Source organism: Thermobia domestica, chromosome 4 (assembly GCF_964235325.1).
Source record: "Thermobia domestica chromosome 4, izTheDome1.hap1.1, whole genome shotgun sequence".
NCBI classification, from domain to species: domain Eukaryota; kingdom Metazoa; phylum Arthropoda; class Insecta; order Zygentoma; family Lepismatidae; genus Thermobia; species Thermobia domestica.
The window spans coordinates 324,969,642-324,987,323 of record NC_137457.1 but is presented as its reverse complement, the minus strand read 5'-3'; the positions used below and the strand labels follow the sequence as shown (position 1 = coordinate 324,987,323).

At 35.0% G+C, this 17,682-nt stretch overlaps 1 protein-coding gene across 7 annotated transcripts in view; it reads right to left on the bottom strand.

The window, feature by feature from the left end:
- Positions 1-17,682, bottom strand: part of LOC145684416 (uncharacterized) — a 270,639-nt gene that overhangs the window by 8,666 nt on the left and 244,291 nt on the right. For all 7 annotated transcript variants that reach the window (XM_081756748.1, XM_081756749.1, XM_081756751.1 and 4 more), the window contains one exon: positions 9,615-10,546. In XM_081756748.1, coding sequence (XP_081612874.1) covers positions 9,615-10,471 — 857 coding nt within the window. In that variant the 5' untranslated portion in view covers positions 10,472-10,546. The remainder of the gene's footprint in view (positions 1-9,614; positions 10,547-17,682) is intronic.

Here is a 17,682-nt window from a genome sequence, read left to right as displayed (position 1 = left end):
GATCATCTTTGAACAGAAGAAAATATCTTGAACCACCAATAGATTCCTCTTCTATTGGTCCACACAAATCTGCATTAATCACCTGTTTGGCATTCTGGTGACCTAGCTTTCCATGCCACATCTGCAATGTTTCCTTTTGATTTACACCTTGATTTGATTTCAGGTATTCAAAACTGTTATCTTTTACTTTAAACTGCATGTTAAACAGATTTCCACATCTCATTGCAATGCAACACACTTTGCCCCTTTTTTCAAATTTAATACATAACTTGACACCAGAGATCAACTTAAACCCCTTATCTAGAACTGAAGACACAGATAATAAGTATAGTTTGAAAAACTTGGAACAAAATCCATATTTTCGATGGTTGAATCAACCCAGTTGCTTCCATTAAAAGCACTCACTTTTACAGTTCCTTTCCCAACAGCTAATGTTGATGTACCATCTCAGATTTTCACTTCCTTTACCTTGTCAAGTTCTTTGTAATCCGCAAACAGACTTCTGTTACAGCACATATACTCAGTTTCCCCACTGTCACAAAACCAATCTTGGTTATTAACTACTTCACTGCAAAGCGCGTTACTGATAAAGACATTTGAATTTTTTCCTTTTCTTGTTTTCCCTTTTCAAGTCTCAGCTTACAATCTTTGATTACATGATTTGTTTTTTTGCAATAATAACAAACACGTTTTTCTTCGGAGTTGTGTTTTGTTTTGGGGACACTGTATTTAGAATGTCCAAAACCATTACACCCATAACACCTTGTGCCTTTGGAGTTATTTTCTGCTTTCTTTTCTTGATTCCTTTTCCCCACAGAAGCACTACTCGAACCAGTATTTGAAGCAGCAGTTGACTTACATCGTTCCTCTTCAATTGACAAACGTAAAATTAGCTCATTACAGTTTGTTTATCTGACGGTACAGACTCCAAAGCAGATACAAAATACCGGTACTCTTATGACAGTGACATCAAAACTTTTGTTATTAGCATGTTGTCAGAAACATTTTCGCCCATTGCTTCCATTATCATAAAAATTTCTTGCTCTCTTGACATGAAATCGCGATATTTTCGTTTTCAAATTTTGCACTGAAGAACGGTTGCTGGAGAAGGTGTAAACTCACTTCTGATTGTTTTTCATATACGGCAAGCAATTTGGTCTACATTTTATGTGCACTGGTACAGCTCAAAAGATGAGTTATTACATTTTCTTTACCCGACGTAACTAAAAGTTCTTGTGTTTGCTATCTTTCTTTAACCATTCACAAAGTTCCTTCTGGTACGCTTCTTCATTGCCTGTATTCACTTCTTCCCCTTGCACTATAATAAGGTAGTCTTTTGCTCTCAGAATAACAATAGTTTGAAATTTCCATATATTCCAGTTCTCTTGTCCTTTCAGTTTAAGTTTTAATACACTTTCCATGGGTCTTTAATTACTTTCCTTGCGATGACACAACCGACAGTTTAAGGAAAAACGAACACGAGTCACGAACTCGCGCGGCAACAACCAGCGACACAAAGTTTGCCAGGTCGGTACACCACAAAAACGGCAACTACCGATTTCCATATATTTTTCTTATTAAGCGGTGACAGGGGCCATGACCTATAAAGGTTATTAGGCCGATCGACATTTAATCGTTTCAATCAAAAGGAATCGGGTTCTCTTTTTAAGCACTCATTTATTACGTTCATGGACGTCGCCATACTTGAACCAGAGTTGCCAGCCTTGTTTTCTTTCTTACACTGACTTACAATACAAAAGAGCTATTCGCAATACACACTATAGACAATTACTAGTACAAAATTATAATAGCAATTACTTCTCTAACAATATCTTGTATTATTCGTATATTATTGCGTTTGTGTAAAATTATTTTTTTTTTCTTTTTTACAGGTCTATAAGTAGCGTTATGTTTGGAAATTGATATATACAGAAATACGAGCTGAGTATCTACGATTAAATGAATAATATGCTAATAGAAATGACTATTGGACACCATATATTCTTCTGCAAATGTTTAACTCTTAAATGTGATGCAGTGTCTTTAAAATAATTATTATGCAACATTTTAGAAATTTTTAACTTTAGTGATATAAGTTTGGCCACTTTCACAGTAAACATTATCTGGATGCCTTTTATATCACTGAAAAATTCCAAAGCACAATCTTCATTTCGTGAATGCCAACACCACTGTACTGGTTACAGGTAAATAATCTTGCTTTCAAATATCCTGTATGACAGTACCATAAGGGTAGCCAAAAAAAAAAAAGAAAAAATATGTACGGTAACCTTAAGAGGAAAGAAGTTACAGCTATAATTTTATTTAGCACTTAGTACTAGTTCTCTGAGAAAAAAAATTTCGTAACCATTCCGCTTATTCCAGAGGATATATCTGCGGAAAGTGTTCAATGTAATACGCTATAATTCTGGTTCGTTCAAAATGGCTTGAATTTTGATACCAAGTTTGAAAAGAAATCACCTAAACTGCACATTAAATCTGCTGATATTTACATGCGCGATTGCTATATAACTGATATCTTCACGGTGCAGGAAAAAAATGCAAACATTTGTCATCCACTAAACTATAGGCAAGAAACTCAAATGTAAAGGAATTATTAGCTGGTCCTCTTATGCCGATCGATCGCAGACACGGTTAACCATCAATATTAGCATGCTGTGACTTTTCGATAGAAATGCATAAAATACTAAATAAATAAAGTAAAAATAAAAAACAAAAAATACGCCTAACTGGTGGGTTTATTTTGATGTCCATAGCGTCCTCAGCTCCAAGACAAGAAAAGAAAGAAAATTCCATTAGGTTGGTGTCAGCTGTATTATTGATAGTGATGTTATACATCACAGAAGAAAGCTATCACCTTTTCTTCAACATTTTCAGATCGTACACTTTAGAAATATTAATGCCAAAGAAAGGGAATATTCATTAAGCTTCCATGTAATTACATGCCTTATTTCACGAGGATCAGATTTATATATTTACAAAGGTTACACTCAAAGGTTCCCATCAATTTAGCGGGTGCATGTTTGAGTTTCAATGTTTAACACACCAATAAATAAATAAATAAATAGGTAATTCAAAAAGTCTCAACAAATCATACGCGAAAATAGTAGTTTATTTTCAAATTCATTTATTTTATTTTTTATTTTTGAAGAGAGTGATTAGAATGAATACTTTACAACTGGTGTTACGATTGATTCATCATTACTGCTAAACTTAGCTTTACGCAGAGGATATCTTGAAAGCTTCAGAGATAATATAGGTAAAATTGGACAGAAACCTATTTTGTTTACGAGAATATGGTGATTTGTTTAAATCTGGATAGAAAATATGGGAAACATGAAGAAGATACCGCAAAATTTCTGAAATGTCCCGCAAATCTTAGGATTGCAGATTGTGGGAAAGTATAACAGGAAAAAAAACACTGTATCAGACTAAAAAAAAAGTGTATTCTATGACGGAAACACACCTTGGATAAACAAATGACGTACTACAACGAAATGTAATTGGCTGGAGTTATAAATATAGTTCCGTGATTGACGTAATTGCTTATCTGTAATTGGTCAAAGAGAGGAACTATTTTTTTTTTCACATCGTTTCGTATAATCAACTTCACCAATTTGTTAGACGAGATGAACAAATATTAATTCTCAGAGCAAAATATACTATTACAAATTATTGACAAAATATATACCACCATAGTATGTGATTTTTGCCTCCTATTATCGAGATAAAAAACAATCGTCACAGTGTTGCTAACATGCAAACCGATAAGTATCTATAACAATAAATGTTAAACACTTGAGAGAGAGGTTGATCGTAAATGTAGTACAGAATAAACATTTATATGATATATTTCGGTAGAAATATAATATATTTTGAATTGCTCTTAACAACCATAATAAAAAAAACGTTTTTAAAAAGTGTAATGGCTATCTTTAAGAAACGCAGAGATTGCAACAGTCATTTTAAGTCCCCCCCCCCAACAATCACCTTACAATCTGAAATCATGCTTCATACCATAGGGTAAGGCTGGAAAGACGTCCAAACTTCTCATGGCGAAAAGAGGAAATAGTTCAGTGGTTAACAGCAAAGAAAGTGCCTTTCTCAGGGTCCGATGTTAAAGTGGAACTACTGAATAAAGCGCAACGCATTGCTCTCAACAACGAAAACGTATGTGTAATAGAGAGCATCGCAAAACAAACTGAGAGAATGATTGAGAGATTGCCCCCCTACCACAGCTATTTGAACCCGATAGAAACTGTGTGGTCGTTTGTTAATGGTTTTGTTGCCAGAAACAATACCACGTTTAAGTTACGTGACGTTCGACAGCCCCTGAAACTGCCTTGATTCAAGTGACACCAGATATGTGGAAAAACAATATTCGTCATGTGCTGAAGGAAGAAGAAAAAATGTGGAATCTGGACGGACTTTCTGACACTTTGGTGGCTCGCCTTGTAACTAACATAAACAACGAATCTGATGAATCTTTTGATAAAGACCTGCAAGTTACTGCGTTGAGCGATGCAGAAGAAACCTCCGATTAACGTGAGCAATTCACAATTATTTTATCTTTTATTTCTGTAAGTTGATAATAACATTTACTTACCGCTATTACTTAAATCCATTAAGTAGCGTAGCCAGGGGTTGGTTCCTCCTCCCGAAATTTTGAAAATCGCTTTTTTGACTAAAAAGTTTTCGGGGAGGAACCTCAGGCTCCCCCCTCGAAATTACCTTCTAGTTATGCTTGCTTTATAACCGAGATATAAATTGCTTTTGAGTTCGAGGAACGCAGGGAAAAAGAACAGCTGACGGAAGCAGAAATCTCGACGGGAAGCACGTGCTTGGCCACGGCCTTCTCAATCACAAGGCCATCGGGCTACATTCAGGTTCAGCCGTGACGTCACAACGAGTAGGTACAAACAAAGACGACAGATTCCTGCGACGGTGAACGACACTTCTGTGGTTAGTTAAAGATTGAGCGCCTCTTTTGAAAGTATATATGGTGGTGTGTTTATAATTCGAAGGCAAATGTGCATTTTACTTATTGTGTAGGAACTGTAAAGGAATTAAAAAACTGTCTGAAAGTTTCTGTTTCCAGTGAAAAGAATCTACAAAATAAATAAATAAATAAATAAATAAAAAGGCTCCATAAAATATATACAAAAAAAATCTTCATAGTCACCCGATCCAGTCGGGTAAGGCTGTATTTTTTTTTTCTCACGATAGTTCATAACAGTGATTCTTAAGACAGAATCTAAAGGAATATTAATTTTTATTTATTTGATTAGTTAGTTTTAAGTACGATATTAACTTACTTCTTTGCAGCATTATTTACATAAAAATACGAACTTTCAGATTTTTTGTGTGTTTAATATAGGTAGGATTTGAACAAATTATCGTTTCAAATTCAATAATTCAGGAACTAGCCTATGTATAGTAATATCGTATAGTCATCTCTGGAAGTAGGCAACAGTAGGATGTATTGACGTATTCCTCAAATTCAACTATATTTAAGTACCAGATAAATAATGTAGTACTCTGAATCAGTATCATACGTATTTATAGTTTAATTATCGAATTTGCCTAATGTGTCAACAGTCCTACAGTTGTGAAAAAAAAAAGTATTTTGGAAAAGAATGGTAATTCATTTTATATTCATGTTTGGGCAGTCACAGTTCACAGACAGCAGCAATATTTGTTTATCATGCATTAATTATGAAAAGAAGCAACAGTATCAAATATGAACAAGGATCCTGTATTTTCTTACGAACAAACAAGCTTCAGTAATTTATATGCTTAAGAATCAGTTGTCAGTCAGTTGAAATGTGATTGTTTAGATGCTTCATTTGTAGAAGGAATTCACGATGCGAAATTTTGAGAGGATGGAAGAAATTTACCTCCACTGAATAGTTTTGGTTTAAATTCCACAGCCATTAGCAAGTTATCGGGGTGGATAAATAAAATGACACAATCCTCAGTAGTATGCAAATTAATTACAGTAATTCATATGTAATTAACGGGTGAACTAGTAATATGGGAAGTCAGTGACGTTCGCAAATATTCAAGAAGGAAATTATTTAAACATTTAACCTCAGTAACATTTCATGACAAGTGTGATTTTTGTATATATTTCATAATATAGTAAATATTTATTTTTCCGTATCTTATTCACAGGAGGAGTTAAACTTCAAAAAGCCCCTTGCATACTTTAGTGTGGAAAGATAAACAACTAGTGTTATTACCATGATTTGACAACTTTGTATACATAATTCTACATTATTTAATACTTATAAATGTTCATATATGTGAGAATTCTAATGGGAAGAAGTGTTTTTGTTTTTTTCAATCCTACATACCAAATTCGATTGTGGTGATTTGACACTGTACGTGCTAATTGTTAAGTGTTGGTTATAGAATGTAGTTTTATTGACTTCTGCGATTTCAGTTACCTTCGCCCTAGCTGTAGGTTCAGTACATGTGGTGTCGGGTTCAAATTCCACCTTCAACTGTAGATCTACTGTCTCCGTCTCATATAGACTCGGTGCTGAAAAAGTACGGTTTTGTTTCATTTGGTTTCGTGTTACATAACCAATTATAAAGGGCTAATCTCAAAACAGATTTGAATATCTCTCAACAATTACCATTAACCCTGGATTGCAAACCATTCGTAAATTTTACGAAACGGCATGTCCAAAGTTGAATTCGCGGAATGGGCGGCCGGCCTCCTCCCCAATACCTTCCTAGCTCTTACAGCAGGGCTAGTTTTGGTTTTACAGCCGTGTCGGTCGGTTTCATCATGCATATTTTCTGGTCGTAAATTTTACGAAAGGATTGTAACCACGTTAGTTTCTTTCACAAATTTTGACAAATCTACTTTCTTGCTTTTAACATTAAATTAGTGTTTTTTGGACTATAAACTGTGCAAAGGATAGTGTCATATTGTGTAACTATTTTTTGTCTTGGTTGGTGGAGAAACTATGGGTGACATTGATGAAGAACATGAAAATAAATAACAAGGTTTTTGGATATCTTCTGTTGAAGACTCTAGTGATACTGCTAATGAAGCACATCGCCATCACTAACCCTATGGCAAACCCGCCACGAAAAACAAGAAAAATTTGCTTTTACTGTCCGTCGGTGAAGAGGAGAATGACAACACATTTGTGTAAGCACTGGAGGAAGGAGATTTGTCCTGAAAATAGAGGCGTGTTGCGTGGTGAGTGACGAGGAAAAATGAAAATGTTTGAAATAAAAACCTTCAAGTTTGCACCTAATTACTTTCTTCGAAGTTTATATGCAAAATGCTATGCTTTTTTGTTCCCTTGGTCCTTCTACTTTAGTTATCCATTATTGTAATATCTATAAAACAATTTACCAACATAGATGTAACTATCTCTTCATGACGTCATATTTGCAATTCAAGTATACAGCTAGCAAGTTATATACAGAACTTTTAACATGTACCTACTCAATAAAGTATTCCAAAGGCATCCAATATTATTGTCGATATAATTCTATAAACAAGCCTATTTTCAGATTTAAAAAATAATAATATAGGCAGAAGTAATAAAACGACTAAAACTGAGTCGTAAAATTTACGAATGGTCTGTAACAAGGTAAACAAAACATAAGGTTTGTAATCCAGGGTTAAACGGAATTTAGACGAGACGAGAGTCCTACAAAAATTGAAGAAGGTTTTCTACTTCCGTTGTCCACGAAGATGTAATATAACAACATATAAATCCTATTGATTATTCAAGTATATTATATAATCATTTGCATATCTTCAAATGATGATGAATCCTCTTCATTCTGTTCGTACAGTCACTTGAATAATTTATGAATGTTTACTAAGAATCGTATAATACTAAAATACTGAGATCTATGACTTGAGTGAACCAGTGTTGTCCACGAGACTTGACCAAATATTTTGTCTCGAAGATGAGACGACAGTTGTCATCTTTCTAGGCTCGTCTCTAATTTGAACATACACTTCTCGTCTCGTTTCCAAGAAACTTCTGTATTGTGGATAACATTACTTTTGATAAAAAAGGAAATGGAATCTTTAAGTTTTACGTCCCAAGGTTATGACGGTTAGGCTAAAGGAGACGGTGATGATGAGAGATGGGTGAAATGGTGGAATGAAGAAAGTGGGAGAAAACGGGAGAACCCCGAGAAACCCCACGAGCAAGGAACATTACTTTTGAGTTTTCCAAGTACTTAATTTCTTAGTCACCTCTCATGTTACTTGTTAAATTCAGCCTATTTTTTAAATATAATCTCTTTTATGTCAGTTTTTTTTTTTTTTTTAGTTTCGTCTCGCAATAACGAGGACTATATCTTGCAATACGCCGAAAACATTTTCTTAAGTGCAAATAGGTGATAATAACAAGCAGAAGTGGTAAACGCATTTGATCGCCGTACTACCTGATTCATGTGGAAAGCGGCGAATAATAATAATAATAATAATAGAGGAATAAGAATTATTCGGAGTGCTAGTGATTAACTATATGTTAATCGACTTTTCTTTCCTTGGTATAACAACATTAATTTGCAAAAGGTTCCTGGTGCTCAGTGGTAGAGCACACAAGTCTGGTTCGATCCAAGATCTCTCGAAGTGAGCTTTGTAGTGTATAAATATCACATAGAGCTTCTTGGAGTTCTCCCATTTTCTTTACTGCTCCATTTCGTTCATTATCATCATCTCCGCTTCCGTTAGCCTAGGATCAATATTGTTAGTTTTAAAAAAATGAAACTAATCCCTAGCAAGCGCAAACCACACCTAAAATGTAAAAGAAAGCAACATCTGCGTGCACGCTAGTAATACATTTGAATGTATTTCTAAGTGCCAAATATGCTCTCGAAAGGTCTTGATGCTTCGAGTTTGTTTTTCCTGTAGTTTAAATGTTTCTAACCTATTATTCTGTTGAAATGTCTATGTCAGAAATATAATATTTCTTATTACCATTATCCTCCCAATATTAACAATCTTATTTTGAATGATCACATTTGTACACCTCTCTCGTTATATATAAATAAAAAAAAATTCTAGAACGACTTGCTTCTGGCTCTCGTGTAGAGCTGCTCAACCCTGCCCAACACACTGCGTCTGCGTGTCCCTACTATGTGTGGCGTCACTCGCTACGACGAAGGCCTTCTGTTATTTCGAAGGTCGTGACTTGGCGAGGAGTGATACAAACTGTTTTGTTTATCTCAGGTGGGGTTCTTACGTTGAAGACACTTTAGCTTCTTTTAATGATTTAAGATGGAACACATTTTATTAAATCATCGGGAATATTATAAGTTTTCTGACATTACTAACTGGTTTTAACTTCAAAACAGCGGAGATGATTGTCAAGTCTCAAAGAAAATATGAATTATGTCCTATAATGGATGTAAGAATCAAATGTATTTCTTACAAAAATCGTAGTGAAATATAAGCTACTTTGAGCACAAAACAATGAGATATTTGCACGGAAGAATATATCCCAAATGTAAAATATTATTAAACCGTTTAACACAAACTTACCGAAATATTACTGAAACGATATATTAATGGAACCAAGAAACAAATGTAACAAGAAATATACACATACCTGTTTCCATAAGACTCATTATCAATATCTCTAGAATCACATTTGTGTATACTCTTGTCATCACCTGTGTCACTATTTATGTTATTCGTTTGACTGGATACAGTGCTCGTAATACCCGTAAGTTCTTCGATGCTTGATATCAAGTGTTTGGAGCTACGGTGGGCGACTGCATGCACATCTCTCTCTGATATACGTCGAAGTACACATGTTGGTTTTGAATACAGTTTCCAATCATCTGTGAAACCAGGTATATTTTCAAGGCCATCATTTATGTTTTGTGCCCTTGTATCTTCATTATCGTCTTTAATTGTAAGTGTTACAGGTATTTTTAGTCGCTGTAACACACAATTTGCTCTAGACTTAAGTTTTACATCACCCTCCGGCATATTTTTATTGCATATATTTGAGTAAACTGCATAAGGGTACGTAATATCACTTATAGAACTCTGCCTAACTAACTGTCTTTTGTGCGGAATAATATTCACGTTTGCTTTCATAGTTTCTTCATGATTTCTAGCACCTTTTGTACTGAACTGTGAATCAGAAACCGACAAACGTTCAATCATACAAAGTGCTCTAGATTTTAATTTTGAGTCTTCGGCTAGATCATGGGCATTATTTATCCCATCGATTTTGTATTTAGGTGCCACGTTTTGTGTAAATAATGAAATTTCTCCTTTAATACTTTCTCCTTCCCTTTCTCCATGTACGTTTGAATTCGCAGGAATTATGGATGTTAGAGTAGAACTTCCAGCTGCTGATCCACTAATATTATGAAATTTGAAAGCAGGAGGAAAATTATTTTTATTTCCACTTTGAAGAATAATCGCCGGACTGTCCAAATATTCAAAACTCATGCTGAAATATTTACTTTGTGATATTTTGCTTCATGTTCAAAGTATTCGGTAAAGTGCAATTAAGCATATTCAAGTCTGAAATTAAAGACAAAAATATATTAATAACCTCTAACGTTATGTACTGAAACATTTTATTGCAAAGAAAATGTACATGTAAATGGAACAAAAAATATTTTAGTTACTAAAATTGCAAAATAATAATAATAATAATTTTTAACCATCAATAATAAAACATACTTTAGATTGGTATAACATTAACGTCACTCGGGCTGATCCGTAATCTACGTTTACACCGCTGTTGACACCACACGCAAAGTAAGACGGGGTTTCGCCTCCTGTTACTATTAAGGAAAGAAATAGTACGTAAAAGTAACTTAGGCAACCATCAAATCTATTCAGTTCTTACGGGGTGAAACTCGAAATTTAGTAGGTTCACGTGAACATAGCAGGACCGCTGATAAATTTCTAAAAATTTTAACATTTTTTTCTTTTTCAATCGTTTGTACTGCATGTGAACAGGATTTTACCGTAAAAATTTTCGATTGTAACAGTCCCAAATTCGAAAAATTCGAGATATAATGTGGTCTTGCTAAATAAACGTTGAACATAGTAGGCCGCTGATAAATTTCTACAAATCTGAAGATTTTTCAGTACGAATCGTTTGTAGTGTGTTGTACTGTAAAAATTTCGTTTGTACCGGTTTTAAATTCGAGAAAATCGAAAAATATAGTGACCTTCCTAAGTTCGCGTGAACATAGCAGGACCACCAATTATGTTCGTTTATAATTTTCGTAAAAATTTTCGCTTTCGGTTTCAAATTCGAAAAATAAACTGCTAATGGCGAGGCCACATGAACATAGCAGGACCACTGATAAATTTGTAAAAATTTGAAGATATTTCCGCACGAATCGTTTGTACTGCGTTTGCACGGGATTTTATCGTAGACATTTTCATTTGTCCTGGACTCAGATTCGAAAAATCGAAAAAGAATGTGGCCCTGCTACGTTCACGTGACCAGAGTATAAATTAGTAGAAATTTAAATAATTTTCTGCACGAATCGTTCGTACTGCGTTTGTGCCGAAGTGTACTGTACAAATTGTCTTTTGTACCGTTTTCAAATTCGGAAAAGCCAAAAAAAAAAAAAAAAAAAAAAAAAAACTGGTCCTGCTAAGATCACTTGAGGATATCAGGACTATTGATTATTTAACTCCAATTTTAAGATTATAAATATTCCAATAATAGCTACATAAAACTTCAACGAATACAGAACACAAAAGAACTTTATTTATATTGTAAAAGTTAGACCTGTTTTTACAATATGACTATGCTTAATATAATGTCTAAACTAAAGTGCAAACAATAACCACAAACTATAAACAATATCTCGCATGAAGCTTACACGCATTTCTCTATATTGTAGGATAACTTCATGAATGATGAATTTCTTGCTCATAAAATTATAATGATATATGGAAAATCGTGAAAGAAAGACGAGATAGTTCGAGAGAAGCATCACTCAGAAAGGCTGCGTTTATTTAGAGATCACTAGACTTTGGGAAGGGCTCGAAGCTTATAGGCACAGGACTCACTAACATTAGATTTGTAAAAAGAAATCATGCAATTTTGGTGGGGTTCAGCCTGGGAGTTCCAAATCCCGTAAATCTCCCACAAATTACGTTTGGGATGATATTTTGGGGCATAAAGAGCAATAAAGGCAGTTCAAGTCGCGCGGATATTTTCCTCCCTAAGTTGGCATTTTTGTGGGACATATGCTAAAATATCAAACTTGCACCTGTGTCGGTGCCAGAAAATACACAATTTTCTTTACAAATATTGATAATTCATACTACGGAATGATACCGTTACCATCGTTCTATTATCAATATTTGTAAACTGCACGTAGTTTTGTGTAGAAAGTGAAATATCTAACTGCTGAATGGAAAGCATTGCACTGAAGTATTATGTACTATATTGAACATACTTATTTTTATGTTGTGCAAAGTATGGGGTAACTTTGCACTAAAGTTTATATTTCAATTACTATGGTTGTACCTTACTGAATGTCTACTAATGCATTTGCACGAACGTTATCCTCATATACTGGATATTCTAAATCCTTATCTTTAAATACAATATTATAAATCATTTCGTTTGTAAGTTACTTGCGATTTTGTTTAAAATTTCTTAAATTTGGTGCACAGTAACTCCTTTTACATCGAGTTCTGCATCGGTATTCTACATCGAGTAGAAACCATAGATTAATCTACATAGTTTAGAAGTAAATCCATTTTTTACTGCCAGAATGTACGTACTGGATTCTGATTTTACTAGCTTATTGAACAGAGTTAATGCATCTAAAATTTGGCCACAGCACACCAAAACAATGGAAGTGTTTTCAAAAGTATCCACTACAACCATGTCGTCTACGGAAGTAAACCTTAAAGTCTTCATTACAAATATATATTTTGATGTCAATTCTTCAATCTTATGGGTATAATTTCTAATTATCTTTATTACTATTATTAAGGGTAACCGCACTCCATTGGTCAGGAAATGGTAATTTTACTTGAACATGAATTCTCAATCTTAGGCAACATGTAGCAAAAAAAAAAAAAAAAAACGCAATTTTTTTCAAGCCATTTTCAAAAGCATGGGTATATCATTATTTGCGTAGGGGTTTAGCGAAAACGTTCCTGGGTTTACTGTCGCAAAAGAAGACAAATACACCTTGGAAAACCTGGACAATTTGCAAAAGAAATGCATTTCCGGAGTAATTTCTGAATTAAGTGGTAATCATGTTAAAATATGTTTTATTTCGTTCACGTAAGTTGCATATAGGTGTACATTCTCACACCGTATATTACTATGTAAGCACTATCCTTGAACTGGGGCTAGTGATAGACAGAGGGAATATTCCCTGTGGCAGCCGTGCGCACCAACGAAGTTTAAACGAGCGTTCACTTAAACGCGTTCGAAATTAAACTTTCAAGTTTAAACGTGGTTCCCGGACTTTTGTTGCACCATTGAAAATCGAACTTCAGTAAACCTCGTTTAAGTAAGCTTCGGTCAATTTGTAAAATCTATTAAAATTGGTTGTCGTCTTTTGTCTCTGACCTTCGTTTAACAAAGTAACAAATGGAGAAAGCATACTACGTGCCGGGGTTCTCGACTCTCGAGATTGTGTGCATCTCGACTGAAATCATCATCAAAGAATGGACTAATAATTTATACCTGTAATAAAATAAGCGAGTAATACTTGGTGTTGCAACATTGGTAGTAGATTTTAGATTAGTTTGTAGCGTGTAGTTTTACTACCGGTATACGAATGCATAGTATAAGTAGTAATACTATTAGTAGTAGGAAAGGGTTAGAGTTCCCGCAGGGGTTTGTTGGGTTCTGTTCTCGGTGCAGTTTTACTATACGGATACACAGGTTGCAAAATGTATAGAGAAATATAGGCAAGTCTTTAATTTTCTCATTTTATGTCGAGAACAGAACCCAACTAACCCCTGCGGGGCTTCTGACTCGTTCCTACTACTACTTATACTATGGATACGTATAGTAAACCTGCACGTTGTTCTCGACATAAAATGGACAAATTAAAGACGTCTGCAATTTTTTCCATATATTTTACAATCTGTGGATACGTAGCCCCAATAATAAAACTGCACCATAAAGATTACACTAAACTTATAACAAAGAACAAATATAACGTGGATCTATATGGACCAGTGGTGATTTCATGAATTGACCGGGGGGAACTTTTTTTCTCCACGAGAACCATGAAATTCCCTCGTGACCATATTTTCCTATGATCCTCAGTGTGGATTCCTAGTACATTTCATCCCCAGTATATAAAAATTCGCCACCACTAGAAGAAAAACAGAAAAAACAACTTCAGGAATCCACTGATGGGGAAAATTGATTCAACAGTTATTCATATTTCATGGTGAAAACGTTATTCTAATGCCTTTTACATCCTTTTCCCTGTTGGCGTTTGCCTACAATTCCTAGTTAGCGTAGGTAAAGTTGAGGAGCGCTACCATTTATTCTTTCCATTTATAATCTAACGACTTCTGCATTTTTATTTTCTCACCTGTCCACCAGCTACGCACACATTTATAATATGCTTGCAAACTTCTATGTTATAAATACACTAAGTGCAAAACCACGCACGAATCTGTGCTAAATGGCCAAAACAACATAAGTTTGTATCTATTCCGATTCGAAGCAGGGCACAATTTGAGTGATCGCTCGTGATTTTGTCCGCGAAAACAGGCACATTAGCGATGGTGATGTGTGCGTAAGGAAAGACAAGTGTGGAAAATATCAACCTCCTGTTTTGCGGTGCAATTACTCAAAAATAAATAAATAAAAATAAAAATAAATCGCTACACATGTTAGAAATCTGTGATTATAGAAACAGCGTAAAAATGTATGGTTCGTAATTATGCAATTATAACAAAACTTGCTTGTAGTGATCACCTACTACAGATTGGTATGTATTTTTTGTACTAATTTGTTGATTACTCGAGCACTCGAGCAGACGGTTCTACCAAATTTTGACGCTTTTTTACATTTTCAGGTTATATTAGTGCATTTTGTTTTTAAAGCAGAGCATGCACTAAAATAAGAGCTCCTTTTCTACTTGGGAATTCACTATGATGGCTCAGTAACGTATAAATAAGGTGTGGACGTATAGCATAAAAACTACTGTGTATAAAACACAAACCAATTTATGCTAGGTGGCCACTAAAAAGCACGAATGCTATCTAAGCGAGTTAGAGTAGGAGCGCAGTATGGAGGCTCGAGGGTTTGTGTCCATAGGAAGCACGCGCGTCAGTGACGGGGTATACACATAAACGAGGGCAGTGGAAGAGGACACTTACACACACAATAATTTCTTTATCACTAATAATTAACATCAATATGCTGTGATAGATAGTAATTACTTTATAACCGCTACCAGGTTATAGAAACATTTTTTCTGGGCGCCCTGTATATTTCGTAAAGACAGTCATTATTATTTTCAATTTATACTTTATTCTGCAACGCATAAGTTCTTTCTTCGGTGGGAATCGCTTTTTTCCCACACAATTGGACAAAGAAGTCTTTCATCGTTTTTTCATATATATATTTAAAACGTTGCTTTTGGTGAGAGCATTTCAGTTAGTGACGAACCAGTTCAGTGTTTCTCCCTCACTCATTATATGCACAGTATATATTCTGCAGTTATTTAGAACTGAATTAAGTGCTTTCTTTAATCGCTTATGGGAACATTATAATAGATTAGAGAAATACGGGCTGACCAGATGTTTCAGCAATCAAAGTGGCACCAACTGCGTTGTATTCCAGCCCGTTATCTGTACTTTCTCACGCCAGTGTTATCGCCGTGTCTAGTGCATTATAGGCAGTTGACTAAAATTAACATAAATTGTTTTCCGTATTCTGTTTGTATGTGCATACAGGTGAGTTAACTGAGTGATTTTTGAAATGAACTGCCAACACTTTTCCGTTGACCATTGCAACCCGTTGCTTGAGCTTGGATGCTCAAGGAGCTAAATTCCAGTTCTGGAAGCCGTAACCACGCATGTCGTGTCGAGCTTCAGATATGACTTTTTGTGAAGGGGCACAAGCTATTTAGCCGGTGAAGGACGATTTCTTACGGCTAGCCCCAACTAGTGAAGTCCCAGGTCCGCAGACCTTGTGCGTTTAAAATGTTATATACGCGCCCTCCAACAGCAGTATTCTACTTTGGAGAATTTCTTGTTTAATTTGCTGAAGAATCACCTCTACGTTTTAGGACGGTTCAGCGTAACAACTGGATTCAACGTGGGACGATCCAGACAACTTTTCCCCAGTGCTAATCCCCCAAGTGTGTCAATGGTGTGAGAGAAGCATTTACAGTGAGATCGGAATTATAATCACATATATATATATATATATATATATATATATATATATATATATATATAAAGGGCTATATTGCCCGAAAAGGGCAAAGCGTGATTTCAGCGACAAAAATTATTATATATATTCAGTGTTGTGTTCATTTCTCTTCGTTATTTTTTTATATATATAATAGTGCTCTAATAAATAAGTATAGTGTCATTTAATCCAGTGTGTTTTCGTTGTTTGTATGAGTGATGTTTGTGTGCGTTATGGTCTGGATGACCGCCTGATCGTCTGTGAGGTTTTCGAGACGAGACACCCGAACCTCTCGGCGCCTAATGCTCATCTCATTATTGAGACCGACGAGCGATTTGGGAACAGTTTGTAACTCTTCTTGGAGAGGTCCTTTATCGTCCTGTCCAGGTAAGTTCCAGTCTCAGGAGAATACTTATTGGTAGGACCACGGACCCGAACCAGGCAATTACAAATAAATGGCCGCCCGAACAGCGACAAGAATCAATTGGTTATAACTTATATTCACACTTTCATTGCTTCATGAAAAATATTTCACGTCGTTTTTACCTATAAATTTTCTATTTGGTAGAAGTGTCTGCTGCAGTGAACCCTTAATTTGCTTACACGTATACCTACCATCGCAAATTTGCCTGCTCACTACGTACGCACCTTGAATATACCCCAGCACCTTCACCTTGGCGTAAACCGTAATAGGTTCAAAAATAGCTTGTGAAGTTTGGTGCGTGGTTTTGAGACGTGTGGCTTTCACTATAGTTGCTAAGTTTCTGTGTGTCATACAATTGTACGCAATTGGTTGATAGCACTCTAGGAATAACTGGATAATGAGTTTTACGAGGAATAACTGGATAGGTTTTACGCTGTTTGCATGGAATTTTGACCAAAAAAAAAATACTGTATTTATAGACATAACTCGTATGCCCTTCCTTCTAACGTTAACCTTTACAGGAAAATGGTTTAGAAAATACATTGTCGAAAATGCTGAGCTGATTTTGTTAAAAAAAAAAATAGTTTATTTCTAGTGGGTTCTCTATTGTAAAACTACAGTCTCTTGTTTTCTAACTACATGTCCTCCTTATTTCCTTTTGCTAGTTAACAGACTTTAAATGAAAATTAAAAAAAGAACTGTATTCCTAAAACTTCGAACATTTATTTCATTTGATTGATATACACTGTATCTAGGAAAAGATAATAAATCCACGAGCAGAAAATTTCTCCGATCACTAGAATTGTAATTTCATTAGTGGAAAAATAAAAAGAAATTATTGAATGTAACGAGACTGAC